This window comes from Stenella coeruleoalba, assembly GCF_951394435.1.
Source record: "Stenella coeruleoalba genome assembly, chromosome: 8".
NCBI lineage: Eukaryota > Metazoa > Chordata > Mammalia > Artiodactyla > Delphinidae > Stenella > Stenella coeruleoalba.
Genome location: NC_137154.1, coordinates 37670299 through 37696641, shown reverse-complemented (window position 1 = coordinate 37696641; position 26343 = coordinate 37670299). Strand labels below are relative to the sequence as shown.

Here is a 26343-nt window from a genome sequence, read left to right as displayed (position 1 = left end):
AGGACAGGGAAGTATACTCCATTCACCAAGAAGCCATGGCAAGAGAATAGATACACAGAGGTGAAGAACTGAGAACAATGATCTAATCTGCTATAAGCTGCATGACCTCCTCTGTTCTATGCAGACCAGATTCTTCCCCTGTTACTCTGCAGAGACTTTAGAATGCAAGCTCCATTTGGCAAGATTCTTGTCTTTGTCCACTACAATATTTCCAGTATGCAAATCCTGTCTGTTTAGTTGGCTGCTGTCTTCCTAGTATTTAGAACAATACTCGGTACACAGTAGACAATAAACAGGATTGGCTGCCCCCAAATAGGGTCTTCAGCCTTGCAAGTCACATGATCTTTAGAGTCCAATGTTCCTGAACCAGTGTGATTTGCCCAGCTTGGATCAGGAATCAACCATAAACTGTAACCGGACGAAAAATGCAGGTAGGTCAGGGACAATTTTCAGAGAAGGGGGCATGGATAAGCAGATATCCCAGATGTCTACCCCACAGGATACATATGATGACCCTTCATGATCTGGTCCGTGTATACCTACAGGATGCAAGCATAATACAGTGGTTAAAAGAAAATGTTTTAGGGTCAGGCAGCCTGGATTCAAACCCTGGGTCAACTACTTACTGTCTATATAACTTTGGCCAAGTTACTTAGTCACTCTGAATCTTCATTTCCCTATCTGTAAAATGGAAACAATTACCTTTTGAGATTGTTTCAGAGTTAAATAAGAAAATATATGTAAAGATATTATAGAGTGCCTGGCACACACTAAACTCTCAATAAATGGTGGCTACTTCTACCAAGCATGTAGGTCTGGTGTCTACTACATCGTTCTGTATCCTCGTGCAAACTTTGTACCACACTCATTTTAATATCCACTTTACTTGACTGTATTAGGAGTGCACACTTAGCACAAAATAGCCAATCCACAGGCTGGTCAGTGACCCACAACTACCTGATGTACAGATCCTCTCCCTTTCAGGTCTGGTTTCAGTGTGGCATGGCCCCTTCCCAGAACTTTGTTTCTGGCCAGGGCCCTGAAGCATGGAAAATTAGAGTAAAATGAGAATGGCCTACTCCATGATGCTGCTAAATTATGTTAAGTCTTTTTTTTTTGGCCGCGCCGTGCGGATTGCAGGATCTTATTTCCCCGACCAGGGATCTGGGCCACAGCAGTGAAAGTACCAAGTCCTGACCACTGAACCACCAGGGAATTCCCAAAATTAGGTTAAGTCTTGCAGGCCTAGACTTCTAAGGAAAACACAGCTGTTAAAAAAGGGCAGTCACATGGGCACAATAATTATGATATTAGGAGTAGCCTAATAAAATCTTTGGCTTTGAAAACTAACTAGAAACCTATGGAGGCTCTTCAGCTTTTATATTATAGATGCTCCCTGACTTGCACAAAATTTGATTTATGCAAGTTTGATTTTATGCATATCAACCTAAGGTACATCATATTTTAGCAACGCAGGCTTTGAATTCTACACAGAGATACAGAGCAGTCTGGCTGACAAACAAAAACCATGAGGTAGAATGGAAGGCTGGAAGCATCCACCACAAGGTCTCCTCTTGCTTCTAGTCTTAATCTGATATCTTGGGCTGCTGCTTTAGGTCTGGCCTGGCCGTCAGAACTACACTGACGCAGTCTCTTGTAGGCTTGACTAGCCCAATGAATAAGCACTTGACATAGGGAGTGTCTAATAATCTGTCCATCTCTAAAATTCTATGATTCTGCTTCTCTCTCTTAGTCTCCTCTACCCACAAAATATACCATTAAAGATCACCAATAAGAACTTTTGTTAGTGGGACTTCCCTGGTGGCACAATGGTTAAGAATCCGCCTGCCAATGGAGGGGACACAGGTTCGAGCCCTGGTCCGGGAAGATCCCACATGCCACAGAGCAACTAAGCCTGTGTGCCACAACTACTGAGCCTGCACTCTAGAGCCCATGTTCCACAGCGAGAGAAGCCACCATAATGAGAGTACCTAGCACCGCAATGAAAAGTAGCCCCCATTCAACACAAAGAGAGGGCCAGACTAGAGAGAGCCCGTGCACAGTAACAAAGACCCAACACAGCCATAAATAAATACTTAAAAAAAAGAACTTTTGTTAGTAAAAGTACCCCACTGTGGTGCTAAGACATATATGACCTCAGTTCCTGACTGGTTAATAGTCACTCACATTCCTCATGATAAAAGTCTCATTGTCGGGGCTTCCCTGGTGGTGCAGTGGTTGAGAGTCTGCCTGCTGGTGCAGGGGACACGAGTTCGAGCCCTGGTCTGGGAGGATCCCACATGCCGCGGAGCAACTGGGCTCGTGAGCCACAACTACTGAGCCTGCGCGTCTGGAGCCTGTGCTCCACAACAAGAAAGGCCACGACAGTGAGAGGCCTGCGCACCGCGATGAAGAGTGGTCCCCGCTCGCCACAACTAGAGAAAGCCCTCGCACAGAAACAAAGACCCAACACAGCCAAAATTAAATAAATAAATTAATTAAAAAAACAAACACAAAAAACCCTCATTCACTTTTTTAAAAAAAAAGTCTCATTGTCAAGTCAGTTAAAACAGTGAAGATAATAAATTTTACATAATTGGTTATATATTGATGATAATCTTTTCTATCAAGTATTTGTGGTTTCAACTGTGCTGAATTCAATAGTATTTAATGCTAATACAATAGTGTGAGTTTTACTTAGACATAAAAGAAACAAGCATCATTTGTAATTAAATTCAGGTTTAAAATTATGTATATGGTTTACTTGTTTTTAAAAAACATTAATAGGAAACCTCAAACATATACAAACATAGAATAGTATAACGGATCCCCATGCCATCATAACCCACCTTCAGCAATTCCAATTCATGGCCAATCTTGTTTCATCTACTCCCTTAACCCACTTCCTTCCCCTCATCTCAGACTACTCTGAAGAAAATTCAAGACATCATACCACTTCACTATAAATATATAACTTTTAATAATGGTTCTCAGATTAAATCTCATCCCAGCAATAAAAATAAAAATACTGATATGGACTAATTCAAGAGGGGTGTTTACCTATTTTTTCCTTCTTAAAACTTTTGCCAGGAGCAGAGAAGAGGAGTTGCAAAGTGGTAAAACGACAACATATTCTCAAGGAGAATACAGAGATGAGTTCTAAATTAATATAGATCTATTTTTTTCTAAAAAAGGATATTGATGAGCTTTTTAAAAAATACTATTTAAAACAGGCAAGATAATCTATAACCCCAATATTCTTTTTCTTCAATTTATTCAAATTCACAGTTAACTGTCAGAACCAGCATCACTATAACCCAGTCCTGCAGCATAGAAAATGTTGTTCAACAGTTCATGCACTTAAGATTTTCTGAACCCTAAACACAGGTTGCTTCTTAATGTCTATGGTTGGTTTCTACATATGCTTCATTTAAGAAGTATACAAGAGAAATGGTTTTCAAACTTTTTTCCACTTACATGCCAAAGTTATTCAGGGGAACTAATTCAAAGCAAGGCAAGAGAAATGTTCGAGAGAGAGTGGAAAACGTCTTTTGATCTTGAAAGTCGGATCAGCCAAGAGAACAATTTAGCTATATCCCATTAACTGCAGGGAATTTAAAAAAAGGCAGAGAGAAAACGTATCTTCTGTGTCTGTCTTAAGTGGTTTAAATACCTCAAAAATCAAACTCAAATTTAATTAGAAATAGATTGACACATTTAACAAATGCTCACTGAATTTCCTCTTGTAATTTCTTCCCTCCTCTGCAAAAAAATATGGGGGAAGAATAAGTTTCAATTTCATTTGTACATAAAATTCCAAATTTCATATTTCTGCTTCTGGAGAAAGCACCATTTTAAAATATCACTGTAACTGATGCAAACACTAAAATATTTTGGTAAATTCTTCAAACCGTGTAGCATTAAAAAAATTTTAATACTGCTCACTTTTTTAAAAAAAACTATTTATTATAATTCATAGATTTAGGAAGTTTTCAAACATATCAAAATACTATGAAAATATGTACCACCTCATAATGTTACAATAGTAAGAAGTAACAAGTAAATAAGGCAGGTTCAAGACAGAAGTGGGAAGTAGAAAATAACCTGGACATCCCTAGCCTCCCCATGATGTATCCTTTTTTCTCCCTCTGTAACTTACCCACTCTGCGAGGCACTCTTGCTCAGAAACTCAAGATCCTTGTGCTCCCCCTTTTAAAATGTGCTCTCAGGAAAACAGAATGTGAATTTATGCACTGAGGTAAACATGACAATAACTTGGAGTGTTACTCTTATGGGGTTATTTGCATCTTAACCTTAAGCTTCAAGAGATAACAAGAGTGGAATTTTTAGCACTGGCTAGCAGGTAGGAGTGATTTCATCGGTGCCTTTGAAAGCTCACATTAAAGTCGCGTTCAACCTGTGGATAAGGTCATCACCAAAGACATACAAATACACGTAAAGTAAACCTACCAATTAGAGTTTAATCGGTACGATTTTAATTTTATAGTTCAATTCTTTTCAGCAGGGATACTTTCAAAAAAATCAAATTAAAAAATCAAATTAAGAGTTACAAAGAAAATCCTCACCAACTCCTCAAATATTAAAAAAAGAACCTCAATGATAAGCTTGTATTTTGTCTTCTTTACCTGAAGAAGACAAAACACTGCACAACCAATACAAAAAAGAAGCGGGGTGGGGGGACATGATGTTTGATGGTAGTGAAACTAGATTCCAATGCCGAACAAAAATGCTGGAGGAGAAGGGCATGAGTATAATACCGAACAATTATGGTCTAATATTTCCTGTTTGTCAATTTCAACTGTCAGCAAGGAAAATAGAGTTCATTTCTTCAGCAGAGGAATTCCAATAGTTTTTAAGTCTGAACCTTCAAACTTGGGAAGCTTTCCTCCAGGTTGCCAGCAAGGGTCTTATCAACTTCACGTAGGATTTTGAGGAAGTCTTCTACCTGTGAGTCAAACAAAAGAACCAAATAAACATAAGTAGAGGAAAAGATGTTTTAAGATACTGACTATTGTCTGTAAAAATGCTCTACCTATGTTTTCTAAACAGTCCAATGGAAAAGAAACGTGGACAGCTTGTCAGATGACAATAATAGTACTTCCTGGATGGTCTCTGAAACCTCAAGGAAATGACTAGCCCTTTCCATTTGTTTTCTTTTAAAGTAGTATTTATCCTCCTACTGATTCCCCTTGAGGGTCCATTACCCGAGTTGTATTATCATCCTCCTTGGTGACCCACCCCCTCATTCAACCCACCCCCATACTTCATTTTCCTAAGAAAAGTTATTTTGAAATTGCCTCTAATGGTAGCAAATGCAATGTAATCTGAAGGACCATAAAAACCTACTGACTGTACCTACCTAAGAATCTTTTTGGTTAATATATATGCTATAACACAAAGGGGTACTATAAATTCAGTGTTGATTCCTTTCTCTTAAAATTTAAACTGTTACTCAGGCTAGTGCCACGAATCATCCAACAGTCATCTACCTGACAAAGGCATTAAGTCATGCGCATTATACACACTATCTTTTTTGACAAAGCCCTCAAAGATCAAGTGCTTACTTAAAACATTTTACTCAGTAATCTCCTGAAACTCAGCCACCTATACATTTACTCATACTCACCACAGGGTTATAGAGAGGAAGAAGGTTTTCAAATGCACAGGAACACTTCCGTTTGCTTAATTGGCCCTCCTTTAGTCCCTGAGCTACAGTCTCCTAAAACAAACAAACAAAAAGATGTGATGTCAAAAAGGAAAATTTCTAAAGCTATACCTAGTGAGTAAATACAAACCAGTATTTACAATTCCCTACTGATCCTACATGAGTTTCAAATGTCCCAAACTAAACCCACCATCATTCCTCCTTGTGTGACCCCAACATGTGCTCCACTGCAGCCCTTATTTTGGTGAAGGCACCACCAGCCACCCAGCCTGCTGCACAAACCAAAAATGTGGGGTACAGCCAAGACTTCCTCCTCTGCTGCTAGCCGCTCCCCCTAAGTGTTTAATTCTACTCTACTAAATCTCTCTCATCCCACTCCTCCTCTCCATCCACTCTTCCACTGTCTAAGCTTTCATTCTTCTTCAGATTATTCTTGAAGATCACCAGCCACAAGAGCCTGTTGGTTGGTCTCCTGACTTCTAGCCTCAACTCGCTCTAATCCTCTCTCTCCATTGCTTTTGGAGTAATCTTTCTAAACAGATCACATCACTTGATGCTTAAAAAAAATCTCTAGTAGCTCCTCAGTTTCCTCAAGATTAAGTCCAAATTCCAATAAGTGGCATATCAGAATTTTCAAGACATATCTCTGGTTTATTCTCAGCCCACTTTCCACCTATATTCCTACCACATAAATATTAAGAAACATCTACATCCCTCCCTCCAAAACAACAAAAGCAACAACAAGCAATGGGAAAAATACTTGCAATGAATATGCAAAAGATACAGATATAGAATTACTCAAGGAATTCATATAAACAATCAAAATGGGTAAGTTTATAAAGCAGGAAACACAAATAATATACAAATATATGGAAATATATTCAATCTCACTAATAATAAAAATGCAAATCAAAATAAGGCACAATTTGGGGCTTCCCTGGTGGCACAGTGGCTAAGAATCCACCTGCCAATGCAGGGGACACGGGTTCAAGCCCTGGTCCAGGAAGGTCCCACATGCCGTGGAGCAACTAAGGCCGTGTGCCACAACTACTAAACCTGCACTCTAGAACCCATGAGCAACTACTGAGCCCGCGTGCCACAACTACTGAAGCCCACACGCCTAGAGCCTGTGCTCCACAACAAAAAAAGCCACCGCAATGAGAAGCCCACGCACCTCAACAAAGAGTAGCCCCCACTTGCTGAAGCTAGAGGAAGCCCACACACAGCAACGAAGACCCAACACAGCCAAAAATAAATAAATAAAACATCAAAAAATTAAATAAAAAAAACAAGGCACAATTTATCACCTGTTGAATTTTACTTGATATAAAAATTATAATATACAATAATAAGGATCAAGTAAAACCAATATTTTCACATGTCAAAAGCATTCTGGCAATATGTAGCCATTTATGCCTCAGTCAGCTTCACATTTATCATGTCAAAACCAGCAATCTAACTTCTGAAAACCTAGGCTAAGGTAATAATCCCAAATCAGGAGAAGGGAAGCAAGATAATTCACCAAAAATACAAATCACCAGAATAACTGAAGCTTGTTTTAAGGAATATTCTTCTTAAAAAAGTCAATGAATATGAATATATTCTTCATAGTTGTATTCATAAATATATTTTTCCTAAAATATATGGATAGAAAGAATATGCTCAAAGAAAGAATACGTTAATAATCCTGCACATATTCAGGAAGAATACTCCTTATAACAAGTTTACAGTAAATTTTGAAAATTGATTTTTTGGCAAATTGGGTATTAAACAAACTGGCTCTCAGTGAAAAATCTTTCAGTGTATTGATCAGGAGTCAGGAAAAGTGCTTGTAATGTTATGTGAAAAGAGCAGCCTCCAAAAATTGTATATACTGGTGATAAGTATATGAAAAACACAAAAATAAATATACCAAACTACATCAGCTGTTAGTTTAAGAGTATAAACTTATGATAAGTTTTTTCTTTCTCTATTTTCCCAAATTTATGTAAAATTAAAAAATAAAAACACTAATAATAAAATTTGGAGCAGTAAGCAATCCATACTTTCTTTTACTGAAGAAAGCATTAGTACTTCTTTCCTACCTTTGTTAAAACTTGGAAAATATTAGACAGAAATTCACATGAAATATCCTTCAAGATTTTCAAGTGGAAGTCACCCTGGGTTAAATCAGACTTTTTAGTTTCTTCTGTGTTAGACTCTGCTGAGTTCTCTGGTTTCTTCTGACAATGTTCCATATTTTGTAAGACACGAATCAGGCTGTCAATTAGAGGAAGACCTACTGTACAAACAAATCAAGAGGGGTTAAATCAGACTTTTTAGTTTCTTCTGTGTTAGACTCTGCTGAGTTCTCTGGTTTCTTCTGACAATGTTTCATATTTTGTAAGACACGAATCAGGCTGTCAATTAGAGGAAGATCTACTGTACAAACAAATCAAGAGGCATGGCATCAGCCAGTTAAATTTGGTTACCATTCATTCATTCATTCATTCCTGCACATGTACTGAACACCTACTATTGCTAGACACTGTATTTTAGGTATTGCAGATATGGTGGTAAACAAGATCATCAAGGCCTCAGACTTCAAGAGGCTTACACTTTTATACTCCCAAATAAGCAAATAAATAACAGATTGAAGAAGAAACCCAAAATGATGAAAAAGAATAAATATCTGAAAATATAATTCTGGAACAGCCCCTCATCCCCCAAGACTTAAATTTGAAAGTACCAGGGAAAATTGATAAGGAATAGTCAACACTGAGATATATGTTTTAAGTTATCAGATATTAAGGATTTAAAAAATGGGGGAGGGGCAGTTATAATTATATTTTGAGCCAGTTATAAAGGTAACCACTAGACCCAAAATACAACCCTTACTAAATGCCAGAAATACTCACAAAGCAAATAAATTATATATTGAGGTATTTCAATATAAATATACATAATGAAAAATATAATACGACAGCATTCAGATCAAACATAACTATAACTACATTTAAATGAGTTTAACTCATCTATTAAAAAGAAATCAAAACACCTAAAACAAAGTATTTAGAAAGGTTGAAAAGAGTAAGATAGACAAAGGTATTAGGGGCAAATGCAAACAAAAGGAAAACAGGGGATGTGGCCTTTGTATCTGATATAAAAGGATTTAAGCCAAAAAAAAAAAGAGCATTATGGGCAAACTATAATGAATGCCTATATACCAAATAACATGCCATCAACATTCATTAAGAACTACAAATGATAAAAAGAAAAGGACAAAATATTGGCAGTAAAAAATATTAATTTTCCTCTCTTTCCACATCAAATCAAATCGATAGAAATAACTAAGGTTATGGAAGAAGTAATCAGCATAACAACTGACACCTCCAACATTTATAGTCTAGCTCAGGCCTCTCTCCTCAGCTCCAGACTAAGACTGTAAGCTCAACAGCTCCAGCTGAACACTGAGTAGACATCTCAAACTTATCATGTTTAAAACACCACTCTTTCCTATCTTAGTAAATGGCAACTCTCCTGGACAAAAATGCCAGACATAGCTTGACTTTTCTCACCCTCCTCATCCTATCAGTCAGCAAATCCTGTTGGCATTACTTAAAAGTGATCAGAATCTGATTATTCTTCCCCACAACGGCCCAGTTACCACCTTAATCCAAGTTATACTATCTCTTGCCTCAAGGTCACAGCAGCCTCCTAACTAGTCTCCCTTTTGTACCCTTGCCCTCCCCCTGCATTTCTCATCAACATGTCTGCCAAAGAGAGCCTATTAAAGTTGGCTCCTGTCTGTCCATCCTCTGCTTAAAACCCTCCACAGCTCCCTAACTCATTCCAAGTAAAAGGCAAAACCAGGCCCTCTACACTCTAGCCCCTGTTGCCTCTCTGGCCCCAGGTTACATTCCTCTTACCCAGGCTGAAACCGCCCCAGCCATACAGGGCTTCACTGCTCTTCCTCAAATATACCAGGCACACTTCTAATTCAGGGCTTTTACACTCGTCGTTCTCTCTGTCTGGAATGCTTTTCTCCCCAAGTATTCACATGACTCACTCCATTACTTCCCTCAGGTTTGTACTCAATGTCACCTTCTCAGTGAGGTAACATCCATAAATGCAGAGAAGACACTTGAAAACAGTCATCATTTTTTTGATTAAAAAACTCTTTATAAAATAGAAATAGATTAATATCTCCTCAAATGGTACAACATAAATAGCTTAAGCCCAAAATAGAATCATGACTACTGATGAACCTCTAGAATCATGGCCAGTAAAGTCAGGAAAAAGGCAAGGATCACCATTATTACTTAACCCCAGAGGTCCAAGGCAACCCATTAAATAAAAGAAAGAAGAGGTAAAAAAGTGATAAGACATATCTAAGTTAAACCCAAAGTAGTAGATAAAGTCCAAGATTACCACTGGAACAACCATTAAAAACAGTAAGAGAATTCAGTAAGGTTACTAGATGCAACATTAACATAATACACAGAAACCAACAGTCTTCACATATTCCAACAAGAATAATCAATGGAAGAAAAGATACCATAGACAACAGCAATCCATAAGATAAAATATCTAGCAATAAACCTAACAAGAAATATGTAAGATCTGTATGAAGAAATATGTAAGATCTATATGAAGAAAATCATAAAACATTGCTGAGAGACATAAAATAAGACTTGAACAAATGGAAAAGCACATGTTCTTGGATACTCTACAAATTTAACATGATGTCAATAAAAAAATCAGGAAGATTTTTTGGTTTTGCTTTTGGAAACTGTCAATCTAATTCAGTGTTAAAAAAAAGAATAATAACAGTCAAAAACATTCTGAAAAAGTAGAATGCAGGAGTACTAGCCCTACTAGGTATCAAAATATAAAGCTTTAATAATTAAAACACTGTGGCTACTGATACATGAATAGAGCAATGGAACTGAATAAAATATATAGGGAAATATAAAACATAGTAATGATGAAAATTCAAATCTGTGTCGGTAAACTGGTTTACTTACTCAGTAACGTTGAGACAGCTGGGTATCTGGAAAAAACTTGAAACCATACCTCACATGTAACACCAGAATAAATTCTAGATGGTTCATGGATTTAACTGTATTAGTCATAAAAATCATTGTGAAAGACCATTTGTTTACATAGGAAAATATTCATTTATACTTATAAATGAAAAAAGTTGCCTAAAAAACAGGCAAAAAAATACGTACGGATGTGAGTGTATAGTAGTTATCTCTGAATGATCAGATTACAAGCACTAGGCTTCCTTTTATAATTTTTTTTGTATTGGGCATGTGATGTTTTTGTATTCAAGGGGCTAAAATAGCACTAAAAAAATGGGAGAAAGAAATAAAATGAACAGCAAACACATCTGATAGACTAAAATTTAATTTAGTGAACTAAAATTATACTTGCCTTTTCCTATCTTTAGATACTCCTGTTCAGCCTGTGAGGCATAGATGGCGGACAACACTGAAAAAACAGAGGCTAGCACTGTTTTCTGTTCTTGAAGTATGATGGGTGGATCATCAGACTGGCAGAATTCATGGCACACCAGGTCAAAAAGTAAATTCCAAGTGTCTTTTCCAGCATCAGGACACCGTACTTAATAAAAATGATGAAGGAAGTAGTAATTCAAAAACAGAAAACAATTAAATGAGTAACTATCATGCTTCCCCATACAACATCTTACCAATTGCTTGAATTCCATCATCCACTGTAGTCAGCAGCTGTAAGATATGCATGTAAACATCGAGCCCTTCTGGATTTTCAGAACTAAATACAAAAAGCAAAAACTCAATCAACTTTACTGTCTATGGGACTGTAATCAATCATTTATTCAACAAATATTTATCACTCTGTACTAGGCACTGCCCTATATGCTAAGGATAAAACAGGGAACAGAACAAAGTCTCTGTGTTCACCAGAGCTTACATTCTGATGGGGAAATCAGTCAAAAAACAAATATTATGTAGTACAATCAACACACACAGGACAAGGAGTAAAAATTCTTTTTGGCCCTGTCCCATGAAAGTAACAATGCAGAAACCTATCAAGAGATACTTCACCATTCTGGCTTACTTGCATAATCAGGACAAAAAATGACTGAGACTTTTATAGAATGAATGTAAGGCTCACTGCACCAAGCACTGACAATAATGATGTTCTTAAAACTTCATAGGATTATCTTAGCTCCCAAGTTGAGAATACTAAAACCAGATAAGTATAATTTTTGTGATCAACAGTTTGGATTCCTAGAAACTCACAATCTTAGTTCTTCAACCACACAATTAAGTGAAAAAGATAGTGAACAATTAAAAGATGGTTCAGCAAATATTTAAGTGCCTATAGTTTGCAGGCACTATGTTAAGGGCTGGGAAAACAGAGATGTATAAAACGTCCACACCTTCATGAAATTTACTGTCTAAAATGAAAGACAATAATTAAAGGGGTAATAACAGTAAAGTAATATGAATGTAGCACTAGCAGAAGTCCAGGGTGCTAGAGGACCACAAAGCAAGCAGATTTAATTTAGTTTGGAGAATCAGGGAATGTATCATAAGAGAAATGGCTACACAGAAACCCAAAGGGGCAAAGAAATGCTGGAGGCAGAGACAACATGGTGTGCAATGGCTTGGTTTCGAGAGAGCTTGGTTCAGTTGAAGAAATGAAGGAAATTTCATACAGTTGAAACAGAAGACAAGGAATAAGGATGGAGAATCACAGTACAGGGCCTTATAAGCCATAAAAATCTGGACCTCATCCTAAGAAAGGCAACTGAAGTGTTTGAAGCATGAAAGTGAGATGACCAGCGTACGTTCTAGAAAAACAGCTCTACAGTCTAGGCTTGGAAGGAGCTAGTCTTGAGGCTAGGAACTCAGAGAATGTTGTAGCCGTCCAGGTAAGAGACAGTGGCCTGGTGGTGGCACAGATGGAGTCCCAGAAAAAGTCAGGAAGAAGGATTGGAGGTTGACTAGCCATGGGAAAAGACTGGGATGGGGAAATATCGGTAATGGCTTCCACGTTTCTCCCACATTATCCAAATGGAATAATGATTACATCATTTACTGAGATTGAGAATACGGAAGAAGCAGGTTTGGGGGAAAGATGATGAGTTTAATGCTCACTTGGATAAAGGACATAAAATTAAAAGGTTTTAATATGAGTTATAGGGAATTCTCTGGTGGTCCAGTGGTTAGGACTCCATGCTTCCACTGCTGAGGGCCCAGGTTCAATCCGTGGTTGGGGAACTAAGATGCCACAAGCCGCACAGCACAGCCAAAAAAAAAAAAAATGTGGATTATAAAGCACTAAGAATGCACAGTTGACCAATAAGCAGATCAATTCATAAATTAATGTTTTAGTGACTAGCAATAAACAGCTTCAATGACCTACAACACCTAGTAATCACTCTTGGGAAGACATCAGCGCCCAAAAGCCAGTCACTTATCCAAGACTGGCACATACACACAAGGAGCAAGAAAACAAGTGATGTCTGACATTAACTGAAGAAGTTGTCACATGACCAGTGGAAAATAAAGCACAAAGAAAATCTTTTCCATTTGATATAAATTATACGAAACTGCAGAAGATTTTAAAACAGTAACCATAATTAATGCTGAACAATAGCCTACTGCTAAGTAATATTAGAACAAGTATTTTGCAACCATTATGATTCTTGCAAAGAGCAAATATATTGTTACCAATATCAGTAGTGAATCAAACCTGACACAGATCAGCTATGTGCTACTCGTCCTATTGAAAGGAAACTAAAAAGACATATCTGGGCTTCCCTGGTGGTGCAGTGGTTGAGAGTCCGCCTGCCGATGCAGGGGACGCGGGTTCGTGCCCCGGTCCAGGTAGATCCCACATGCCGCGGAGCGGCTAGGCCCGTGAGCCATGGCCGCTGAGCCTGCCCGTCCGGAGCTTGTGCTCCGCAACGGGAGAGGCCACAACAGTGAGAGGCCCGCGTACCGCAAAAAAAAAAAAAAAAAAAAAAGACATATCTAAGGATACTTCTAGCAACTGGATTTTCCCAGAACATTTTGCACAAAAGAGTTCACCTACCGTACTTGTTTGGCAGCTTCAAGTACACAGGGCACAATTCGAAACACTGGCTGCTGTTCAGAATCTTCCTGGGGTTGGTCCAGAGGCTGAACAGCCCCATTTCTTATCCATTCCAACATTAGCTTCTCATCCAAATCAAAGAGCTTGTCCACAACCTCCCCGACTTTCACCAGCAAGTCAACTGCAGAGAATAAAAGAGATATTGAAATAAGAAACAAAATTTTTAAAGTAGTAAGTCTAATCGAAATTCTTAAAACTATTCCAAGAAAGCCAAATCTTGCCAAAGCATTACTTATGCCAAGGGCAATTTGCTTACCTCCTCTGTTTAAATTTGCTTGGCTTCCGTCATTTTTACGTGGGGGATTTATCAGTATCCTGAGAGTTTGAGAAACTTCATATCCTGCATTGAAATACCTTCTCACCTAACACTTAGTCTTTAATTGACCTCCATAAATAGTTACCTGGTTTCCTAACAATTAAATATAATTTAAAAAATATTTTTTTCTACATTACATGGTGACTTACCATTTGTTGAACTTGACATGATGAAGCAAATGCTATCATAAATAGCTGGATGTTCTCGGATTCTTTCAACCCAGACAACGGCCACTTCTGTCTGGGAAAGGCAAGTAAGCAACAACCTACGTGATAAATGTGAGCTTAGTATCTATCTTTCTAAAACAGTAAAGGAAATTCAAGAGTGAAAGAGCAACTCTATTTTCCGAGTTTCCCTTAGGGGTAAGTATATAGAAACCATAAAAAGAAGAGAGCATACCTGCTTGTTTCCAGCAGAGTAGGAGGGTCTGAATCACACAAACAGTACAATAGTACCTGGCTACAAAAACAAAATGTCAACCCAATATGCCTCACTTCTCTCATTTCAAATATCCAAGCCAAAAAATCTGGACCTCAACCTTAACTTTTATTTATAAAAACTTAAATAAGTTTTTATTTAACTTTTTAAACATTTTAATTGTGAAATATAGCATATACACATAAAAACCTGTAAGATACAAATCTATACTTAGTGAATAATTATAAAGCAAGAAAAAGAACAGAGCTGCATCTCCGTAGCCCTTGTGTGTCCCTTACAAATCACAATTCTCTTTCCCACCTAGAAATGACTACTATCCAGACTTATCCAGCAATCATTTTCTTGGCTTACTCTATAGTTCATTTTATATATCTTGGTTTTTAACTTTGTATGAAAGAAATTATATTGTATGTATTCTTTTGAGTCTGAGTTCTTTGGCCCAACACCATGTCTTTAAGATCTACCCATCTTGTTCCAGTAGCTGCAGATTCATTGCTGCAGAACATTTCATTGTATGAATATAACACCATTTATTCTTCCAGCCTACTACTGATGAACATTTGGGTTGATTCCAGTTTGGGGGTTTCAAGCAATAGTCTTATAATACTTTTCATATGAGTATACTGATATATGTGTGCACGGTTTCTCTTACCATATACCTATGAGTGACATCACTGGGTCACCGCATATGTGTACCTTCTGATATGACTAGGTAATGCCCAACTGTTCCAAAGTGGTTGAGCAAATTTATATCTCATCAGCAATGTATACTGTTTCATATTAATTTTAAGATATGCATTTAATTAAGTTCATAAAACTTGTCAATATTACTCATTCACAGATTTTTAATAGGGATCACTAGAGACCAAACATAATCCTGAGTCACTTATTGCATGAATGATTATACGTTACGGAAGAATAAATACTTTAAACTAGGATCTTAAAGTCCTTTCACACCTAGAAGGGGTAATAACCTCTATTTTAGAGCCCCAGGTACTTGAATCCTGTGTTAAACCCTACAGCCCTTGTTGAAAATAACCGCCTAGAAGAGTTTTCTTAACCTATTGTGGACACAAATTTCTTTGAGATTCTGATTAACAGCCATAAACCCTCTGCCTAGAAAATGAATATACTCATAAAATGTAGCATATAATTCCAGGGTGTTCTCAGACCTCTTAAAATAACCACCGGGGTTTCCACCTTAGAAATCCTCTGCCCAAAACTTCCTACATGTAGAAGAGAACTGGCCTCCAAGCAGAAGTATGAGAGCGTTTGAATCACAAGGGCCACGCTGTACCCTCTAGTCTCTTGGCAAGTCCCCCATCACCACCATCTAAGTCAGAACTGACTTGTTGACCAGTGTCAGGGTGACACTGGTCAACAAGTCTAGTTTTTCCAGACTCTAGCTCTGAGACTTTGGATTCCCTGAGCCTAAACTGTTTTGGACTCTGGTCAGGTGCCTCCATCTCCAAGCTCTGCCCCACTGGTTCTTATCCCATGTGGTTTACCACCTGCTGACGATTCAGGCCCCTTGGCAACCAATACAGAAAACAGGCCTAAATCCTGAACCATGTCCATAAATAGCACACAAGTCCCCAGCCATCATCAACACACAATGACGTTCCTGGAGACTGCTCATCAGGAGAAAGGAAGTACTACATTTCATAATGTTTCCCTATCTGTCCTATGTATTAGGATTTCCTTAGGGATATAAAATATGAACCTATTTTTTAAAAACATAATTATTATGTAATAAAACTTACCCAAGATTTTTATCACTGCTGATGGACACACATATCTCCTGGAAACAGGCCATATTACCTAAAATTCCCACACAGATTTCCTGCCAAATCAAATTTCACAGGTCACAGTCGCTCTGAGGTAAAAGACACATATACAAAAATAACAACTTGAAAAAAAAACTTTCACTGAGCCAAGTTTGGGGAGAGAAAAGAAGGAGAGGCAGCATACAGAAGTATACTGTCTGCATCCTAATTTGACAAGTTTCCAGTAGTATTTGAGAGGAGATGAAAGACATAAGAAAAAGAAAGATCCAAGGCAGGCAGGAGTTACAGAATAAGAAATCTTACGGATGAACTGAGTCATAAATGATTGGTAGGATTTAGATATACAAACAAGAAGACAGACATTCAAACACGGGGGAAAGTATCAGCAAAGGCAGGAAGGGACTAATGTAGAGTGGACAAAGGCTAATACAGAAAGCTGCCCGTATCAGTACACAGTTATTAGTAGCACACAGTGGGAGGAGAGCATGAGATAAAGACAGCAGGTAAAAAGGATCAGGATTAAGGGCCCTAAATGCCTACTTAATTTAGTAGGTTATTTGGAGACATGAAGGTCCTCAAGGAAGGGGCCAACATACTGCAATGTTATTTTAGGTAGATTATTCTGGAAGCAAAATGATAGTGAAAAAACTTTAAAAGAAGTTCATAACCTCAGTAGTAACAGCTAATGTTTATTTAGCACTTACTACACCCAGGCACTACCCTAAGCACTTTCCACATAACATTTCATACAATAATTTATGAGGTATGTACCATTATTATCCCCATTTTTCAGATGAGGAAACCAAATCACAGAGAAGTTAAACAACTTGCTGAAGATCTCCAACTAGGAAATAACACAGCTCCAGAGCCTGAGCATTTCACCATATCACACTGCATCTCTGAAATCAAGTAAAGGAAGATGAGGGTGGTGATGGCAGGCATGGAAAGGAATGACGCTGAGAAAGACTCAAGGTGAAAGCAGAATAATTTGATGGGAGTAAAGGGAGAAAGCAGTTGAACATAACTCCTAGGTTTCCAGTTGTTTCATTTCTCCAGTAGGAGAGATTGGTTCCATTGACAAAAAAATTGGAAAAGAAAGCATAGGAAAGAACACAATGAGTTCAGTTAGGATAGTGTTTCCAAACTTGCTCAAACACAAATATCACTCAGGGGGCGTGTGAAAAATACCAATTTCCAAGTCCCATCTCAGAGCTACTGAATCAGAATCTCCAGGGTACAATCCGGGAAGTTGTTTACCAAGCACATCATATGATTTATATGATTGGATAAGTGCGACAAACACTGAGTTAGGACATACGGACTTTTGGATTGGAAAATGCAACATGCAAATAAAGAATGCCTCAAGAAAGTTAGAGATATAGCACCTGAAATCAGAAAGGAGGTCGTAGCTTTGATCCCACAGGGAAGATTTACCCCCAAAGGTGTAAAGAGTGGATGAACTCACCAAGGAAGTGAATATAAAGAGGACAAGGGATCTGAGTCTACACCTTAAAAGGAGTCCACACTCAGCACAGGCAGAAAGTATCAATAAAAAGTCAAAAAAAAAAAGTAACAGAGAAGTGACTGGACAGGTTAGAGACCAGGAGAGTGAGGTGGCACCAAAGCTATAGGAGTAAAGAGTTTCAGTAAAATGTGGGTGGTCAAATGTTGGGAAAAGAGTAAAAGAGGATATGGCCAGAAGAGATACATTTCCCCTAAAAACTAAAGAGGGAATAATTGAACTTCCAATCAAAGATCAAGTTTTTCAGTCTCAGCTACTCACTGAAATAACCTGGGGGGACTTTAAAAGCTGTCTGGAGTCCCACACTTGGAGAGACTATTTTAATCGATCTGAGAATGGCCTGACTTGGGATTTATAAAAGTTCCCTAGGGCAAAGCTTCTCAAAGCTTCTCAAAGTTTGGGCCTTGGTGCTGGTCAAAACCATATGGTCAAAACCATAACATCACTGCAAACTTGTTAGAACTCCTCAATCCTACCCCAAAACTACCGGATCAGAAACTCCGGGGGTGGACTCAGTAATCAGTGATTCTGGGACATACTGAAGTTGGGAAGCCCACATCCTAGGTGATTCTAACTTGTGGCCACGGCTGAGAGTCGCTGTCATAGACAGGCTATGGTTCACAGACATATATAATAATAGGACTAACTCCTGAAAGGAGCAATTCTTATTTTCTTAAAATTAGCTTATTTTTTTTAAGTACTAATCGTGAGTCAGTGTACCTAAGTTAGAAAACTCCAGGAGAAAATCATATAACTGTCAAATCTTTATATTAACATAACAACTCAAGGAAAAAGTGGTTCATTGGTTCATGAGGCCCCAACTCAGGTGGAGCATTGTACTTAAATAAAATTTTAATTCAACATTCAATTTGTAAAAATATACTACAGAATTCTTCACTTCATAATTTCAAACAAAGAGAGACACTACAGTACGGTGGTTACACTGAAGTAAGGCAGGCTAGGCTCAAATCCCAGCTCCATTCTTTCCTAGTTGTCTGACCCTGGACAAATTTCTTAACCTGAAACTTAGTTTGTTTACTTACAAAGTAGAGATAAATGCTTACCTCATAGAGTAGTAAAATGAAATACTAAGTAAATAGCAGTTATTCATGATTATAATTACTTAATAAATATTTGCTATTTATTATTTGTATATTGTAATCACTCACAATATACCTAGCAGATGTCAACCTAAATGGCACTAAAGCATAGAAGACTTAATGAGAAGTACAGAATTGTTTTGGTGCATTCACTATCATCACTGGCCACTGAGAGCTTACTTATTTAGGAAGGCTTGGAAGTAAAGTACCATCTTGGGAAAATAGATGTGAATATTGAGAGGGGATGGAAGGCATACAAAGGAAGGCACGGAGATGGCAACGATCATAGTAAGCTCCTGAGGTGAGGAGTAGACAGGCCATGCTAAATTAGAAGACTATCTGGAGGGTACATTTTATGCTAGAAAGACGAACTGGATTCAGATTGTGGAGAGTCTTGAGCAATAGGCTGAGCTTAAGCAATAGAGGATTTTATGACTTTAAAAAAAAAAAAAAGCAATAAACTGAGAAATGGGTGGTCTGGGCACTGTTCCCTGTTCAGCCACATATTAGTGGCATAATGATGATTAGGACTATCTAGTGTCCATAGCTGTTAAATTAAAGTATTGATCTCCCTGGTCCAGCCCAAATCTAAAATTCTATGACTGTAATAATTTTAAATAGTATATTACTTAGTACCTGGTAATGTTCAATAAACATCTGCAGACTCATTTGTAGCCATCAAGAACATTAAAGTGAGAAAAATGAAAGACTATCCAGCACTATCTGCTGTTACTGCTCCAAAGAGGCAGCTTTAGAAATGCACATACTTACTCTTAATCGAGGACATTTGGATTTGGCCAATATTCCCATAAATATGTCAGGAACATTAAATTCGTGGAGAAACAAAGCCACATCCTGAAAATAAAAATGATTATTAACTTGGATGCTGAATATTCCTCCTTAAACACCATAGCTCAGGCAACCATAAAAAAATAATAATAATTCCATATATACCTCCTTTCAAGCACAAGGAAAAAAATCCCACAAGGTTAGGAATTGTGTCAATAGACAAAAGTAATGTTAGTGCTGTGGTATCTGGTCTCAAGGCAATGGAACAATCCCATAAACAAATCTGAACTAACTGTGATATTCCAAAGGACTGTCCTCCTTTTACTGCCTTGTATGTATTTATCTTAATGATCTTTCTACCCACCAGGAATTCTCTTTAACTCATTCAAGCACATTTGCTGATTACCAGGTATCATGCTAGAAGATAGGATAAGGGAAAAAAGTAAAAGTCATAATTTCTGTCTTCTAAGAGCTTAAAACTTGATAGAGAAAACAGATTAAAAACCCGTATTGGGTTATGTCCAAAACCAGAACTTTTGTTTTCAAAATCCTCAACAGAAAAAAATTCTGATCACAATGTAACTGTGACAGCTTCACATCTTCCTAGAGAGTTGGCCCGGTCCCCAGTGCCTAAAGGGACACACCACACAGGTGAATGAACCTGGAGTGGACATGTGGCCCAATCTCGCTAGAAATGTGGGCTCCAAAACTAAATCAATTAGCTGTGGAGATTTGCATTGTAAAATGTCTAGATAAAATTAAGTTTCTGGCTGTCTACTGCCTCGTATTTTCACCAAAGTTGAGGTGTGTATTCGCAATACCTTAACTTAGAACACAGGCTATATGTCTCACGTGAAAAATGCCCTTCGAAGGGCTCTCAGAGAGAGAGGAAGTAATCCTTCAGAGCAGCTGAAATTGGGGTAACCTGCATGACTGTTGACTGGAAGAGATATACTGCACTTATTAAGAGATCATGGTCAGAGAGAATATTTCAAAGACATACTCCAAATTAAAAGTCAAAGCAGCAGGTGCTCTCCACTCTAAGTGATCAAGCTGTCTGTCATGTGGGCAACTCTTTGTAGCATGCAGCGATTTATTTATTTAATGACAGTTAATAATTCCTGGAGTAGCAGGAATAATATCAATAATTAGGTAGCCTAATAATACCAATGCCAATAATAACAATAATGGCAATTAACATTTATTGAACAAGTATTAAATGCCAGGGCCAGTGAAGTGGTTTGCATGCTATCTCACTTAATTCTCAAACAACCCTATGAAGTAATTATTATTAACCCCATTACACTGCAGTTTTAAAAGGTTAAGCAACCTGCCCAAGACTGTACAATCAGTAGGAGAACACAGCCAGAATTTGAACCCAGATGAGTCTGATCAAATCCACACTCTTAACCAGCACACCATAGTAACTGTCAGGTATTCATCCATTGATTACCTCTTCATAAAACATTTACTGAAAAACCTGAGTAATAAGCACTGTTTCAGGCTCTGGGGACACATCAGTGAATAAGATAGGTAAAGTCTCAGTGGAGTTTTCATTCTAGAGGGATGAACAAACAAACATATAAACAACTAAACTACATAAATCCTAAGTGCTACAAAGAAGATAAACAAGATGGTGTGTGCTAGAAATGAAGACTAGGGGGGCTACTCTAGATATATCAGAGAAAGTATCTCTGAAGACGTGACATTAAGCTTTTAAGAGGAGGAACTTAAATCCATCAGAGGACACAGGCTCAAAACAATCACTGAATAACAGGATAAGTGTTATGTAATAGAATGAACAGGTTCCATGAGAGCACAGAAAAGAGAGGAATCCTGCCTGGAGTGTCTGGGGAGGCATCACAGGGGAGGTGACATTTGAGGTGGGCCATAAAAGGTGGGAAAGATCTTGCAGGTGGAGGACATTCCATGCAGAGTGGCATGAACAGAGCATGAGTACATGAAAATGCAGGAAGCACCTGGAAGTCTCTGGTCCTGCTGAAGCACTGAGTGGCAGGTGATGTGTGAGATGTAGTCTCATTGGAGGGAATTTATGCCAGTGAATCAGTGGGCAGCTCAGTTCTCTAGAGGTGCTTCAAGAGCTACCATAAGAGGACAAAGAGGAAGCCAAGAGCATGACCCTGCCTCCACGGACAATCTCATTCAAACAGCAGCTCTAGTTTACCTATTTGATATTTGAGGATTTCACACTAAGATTTCATTTGAAAAACAGGTTGTTTCTTTTAAAAAATGTTTTAAAACCCCAGCTTCTTAATAACTGTAGAAAAAGTATAGAGAAGATGAACAATACTCTCAACCAACTTGATCAAATTGACATTTACAGGACACTCCCACCAGCAGCAGGAGCACACACGTTCTTTTTAAGTGAACGCGGAACATTTACCAAGACAGACCAAGGTCTATAAAATCAATTGTATACTATATACTACCTATATACTATCAATGTATATCTATATACTGAAATTTTTAAAAAATACTATTTACAATAGCTCCCCAAAATATGAAATACTGACAAAAGAGGTGAAAGACCTAAATACTAAAAACTACGTAACTTTGCTGAAGAAATTAGAGAAGACCTAAACAAATGGAGCGACAGAACTTGTTCATGGGTCAAAAGACTCATTACTGTTAATTTATCAATTCTTTTCCTAAATGATCAATAAACTGAACTCAATCTCAGTCAAAATCCTAGAAGGCTTTTTGTAGAAATTGACAAATTGATTCTAAAATTAATTTGGAAATACAAAGGACATAGGACAACCAAAACAACTTTGAAAAAGAACAGAGTTGGAGATTAACACTACCTAATTTCAAGATTTATTACAAAGCTACAGTAATCAAAACAATGTGGTATTGGCAAAAAGATACAAATAGATCAATGAAACAGAACAGAGTCCAGAAATAGACTCATGTGTATATGTACGGATAACTGATTTTTGACAAAGGTGCAAAGGTAATTCAGTGGAGAAAGAATAGTCTTTTAAACACACTAACTAGAACTGGTTATCCGTAGGCAAAAAAAAGTGAAATTCAGTTCATACCTTGCATCAAACACAAAAATTAAGTCAAAATGGATCACAGACCTATAAGTAAAACCTAAAATCATAAAACTTACAGGAAAAAAAAAACACAACACAATTAAAAAGTGGGCAAAAGATTTAAACAGCCCCTTGCACTAAAGAAAATACACAGATTGCAAATAAGCACAGGAAAATATGGTCACTGTTATTAGTAATTAGGGAGATCTAAATCATAATTACAGTGAGAATCACAACACTCTTATTAGAATGGCTGAAATTAAAAAGACTAACCATACCAAGTGTTGCTAAGGATGAGAAGAAATTGGAACTGGACTGTATCTCATACACCGCTGGTGGCAACGTGAAGTGTAAAAAACACTTTGGAAAATAATTTGATCTTTTCTTTATAAGTTAAACATACACCTACCATATAATCCAGCCACACTACTCTAGGTACTCACCCAAGAGAAAGGAAAACATCTATCCATACATACTTATACACAGACATTCACAGAAGCTTTATTTGTAATAAACTGTAAACAACTCAAATATCCATCAAAGAATCAATCATGGTATACACATATAATGGAATACCATTCAGCAATAAAAAGTAATAAACTTAAAATATACACAACAACATGGATGAATCTAAAATACTGATGCTGAGTGAAAGAGCCAGACTCATCCGAAAAAAGAATGCAATCCCATTTATACAAAACTCTAGAAAATGCAAATACTCTGAAGTGACAGAAAGCCCATCAGTAGTTGCCTGGAGAGGGTAGAAGCAGGGAGGGGTGAGATACTGGGATTACCCTTAAGGGGCATAAAGAAACTTTTTGGGGCTGACAGACATGCTCTCTGTCTTAATTATGGTGATGGTTTCATGCGCAAATACATACATTAAAATTTTTCTAATTGTACACTTTAAAGATGTGCAGTTTTTATACTTCAATTATACCTCAAAATATATGCAGGATTTTTTGTGTCAATAATATCTCATAAAGCTGCTTTAAAAAATGGTTGAAGACAATGAGCAGCCATTGACAAATTTTAAGAGAGAATTTTAATATGAGTAAATCTGTTTTAGGAAGAAGATACCTTGGGTAGCAATGTGGAGGACAGAGGGAGGTGAAAGAGACTAACACAAGGATTTTAATCAGAAATCTACTGCAAAAGTCCAAGTAATAAAATGAGAAATTATATAAGTCAACCTCTTTTTTTGCCCCTTTTCTTACCTGTAAAATAAGGATACTACCTATATCACAGGGTTACTGTGAAAGCAGGTAGAATGCTTTCAAGCTACAGAGTACAACACAAAATGTTAAAATATTATTGCAATTATATACATGTAATTCCTTCTTGTCCCTTTCTTCTAGTTTAATTGTGGTACCTCAGTGGTCTCCTAACTCCTAACCTGCTCTCAAATATAAGGCCAGTGTTCTTTTTAGGTAGATAAGTATCAGAACTTTCCTGGGCTACAAGCATTCCAGCATTCATAAGAACTATCTACATAGCCCAAATCTAATGACACTCAGATTTTCTGCCTTCAAAGACAAAAGTTGAGCATTTACAGCTCCTGGGACCTCATCCCTGTACCATAAATAGGAGTGACTACAGACATTAAAGTTATTCCCCAGAGACTTAAGGACTGAACCTAAAAAAAAAAAAAAAAAAAAAAAATCCATTCACTACCTCCTTACCCAACAGTCTTTTCACTTCCATTTCCAACCCCATACCTCATCCATTGACATATCCCACACTCTGCAAATTTCATTCTCCATTTCTTCATCAAGCTCCATCTGCTGCTCCTCATGATCTGAGCTGGATTTGGAGTTTTCAGGGCTAACAATCTTCAGAAACACAAAGGAAGGAGATGAATAAAGGCTGTCCACAGTACTCCTCAAGTAATATTACCCCATAATCATTTAGAGGTCACAACAAAAAAAAGGGGGAATTCCCTGGAGGTCCAGTGGTTAGGACTCCGAGTTTCCACTGCAGCAGCCACGGGTTCATTCCCTGGTCGGGGAACTAAGACCCCGCATGTCACCCGGTGCCGCCAAAAAAAAAAAAAAAAAGGAAATTAGTACCTTGGGTAAACACTACTGCTAGGCACTGGGTAGAAATACAAAGATAAACAAGATTTAATCCCTTACTTCCAAGTAGTTTAGGATCCAGTGGGGAAAAGACATATAAACTGATAATCACAACAGAAAAAGCTAAGTGATCCAACTGAATTGTGGACAAAGAGCCGTGAGAACAAAAATGATGGACCCATGACCTACATCTGGGAGAAGTTTTCCCCAACTTCTCTTAGGAGGTGATACTGAAGCTAAATCTTTGAGAAGTAATCGAAGTTTGTCATGTGAAGAAGGGAGAAGAGCATACAGAAGAAAATACAAGAGTTCAGAGTTAAGAAAGGGCCTAGCATGTGTGCGGAATGGTAAGCAGTTTAGCGTGTCATGGGCAGATGAAGCTGGAAAAGTTGCAAAGATTCCTGGATTCCGAGCTAAGAAATATGTATTTTTCTCCTGTAGGCAAAGGTAACTCTGAGGAGTTCCCATAGACGGCTCTTTTTTTTTTTTAAGATTATTCTCGCAGCTGTGTAGAAGGTGGAGTGGAGAGGACAGTGATTGGAAGTAGGAAAAAAGTTAGGGAAACATAAGAACGTTCATATTTACTGAGAGGCTCCTATGAGGCAAACACTATAGTAAGCACTCTATGGCTATTATAATCTTATACAATCTACGCAATAACTCTATATACAATAATATAAATATTATCCCACTTTATAGAAACTGAGAAAGAAATCGGTTAGGCGATTTGCCCAAAGTCACGCTGGGCAAGCCGCGCTGTTGACAACAGGGCTGTTTGACTGCAAAATCACCATTTATTCTACTACAACGAAAGTCCTCGAAACAGATCAATTAGGACCTGGGCTTCAGAAACGAAAGTGGGAATGAGGGGCAGAAACTGGTCACGTATTTTTGGAAAATTTTCAAAAGTAAAACATTTTAATTAGAAGCATTCCAGCATCCCTGCCATTACACTTCCCTCTGTGTTGAGGGGCACAGGGAGCGGCGCACGGCAGTTTTAGGGTCCGGGAGACAGCAAGGACGCAAAGGGTGAGACCCGGCCGCTGGGGCCTGGGGAGGGGGTCGCCGTGGGGACGGCGGCTCCCCCGGCAGTAGAGGGCTGCCAGAGGCGGGGTGGGGGTCTGGGGGAACGTACAGGGAGCCCACGCGAGGCACGAGTTTCCGCACCTGCATGAGCCCGGTGAGGACGCCGAAGAGCCAGTGCTTGCTGTAGACCGTGCTGCCTATGCAGTCCCCCACGGCCGCCGCCTCCTCCTCCTCCTCCTCCCGACTCCGCAGCGGCGGAGAGGGATTGCGGTCCATGACTTGGCCTCCTCCGGCGCGCGAGAGCAGCTCCGGAAGCCGCCGGAGGAGGAGAGAGGCCTCCAGGCGCCAAGAGGGCACGGCGCGGCTCCCGCCACAGCGCCCCCTGCTGCCCGGAGCCCTGCCAGCCCGAGCGCCC

The 26343-nt window shown here is 38.4% G+C and overlaps 1 protein-coding gene across 2 annotated transcripts; it reads right to left on the bottom strand.

Annotated features, from left to right (window-relative positions):
* Positions 1-2649: 2649 nt before the first annotated feature.
* Positions 2650-26237, bottom strand: SAAL1 (serum amyloid A like 1). 2 transcript variants are annotated; one of them, XM_079928702.1, is made up of 12 exons: positions 26070-26237; positions 24546-24659; positions 19751-19834; positions 16334-16413; positions 14532-14591; positions 14282-14397; positions 13757-13937; positions 11382-11464; positions 11105-11293; positions 7771-7964; positions 5648-5740; positions 2650-4966 (listed from the first exon to the last, which is right to left on the bottom strand). In XM_079928702.1, the coding sequence occupies exons 1-12, from the start codon at positions 26202-26204 to the stop codon at positions 4874-4876; spliced, it is 1422 nt and encodes a 473-aa protein (XP_079784828.1). In that variant the 5' UTR covers positions 26205-26237; the 3' UTR covers positions 2650-4873. The 2 variants fall into 2 exon arrangements, with proteins under 2 accessions (XP_079784828.1, XP_079784827.1); XM_079928701.1 differs by having other exon boundaries at positions 2652-4966; positions 7771-7967.
* Positions 26238-26343: the final 106 nt, after the last annotated feature.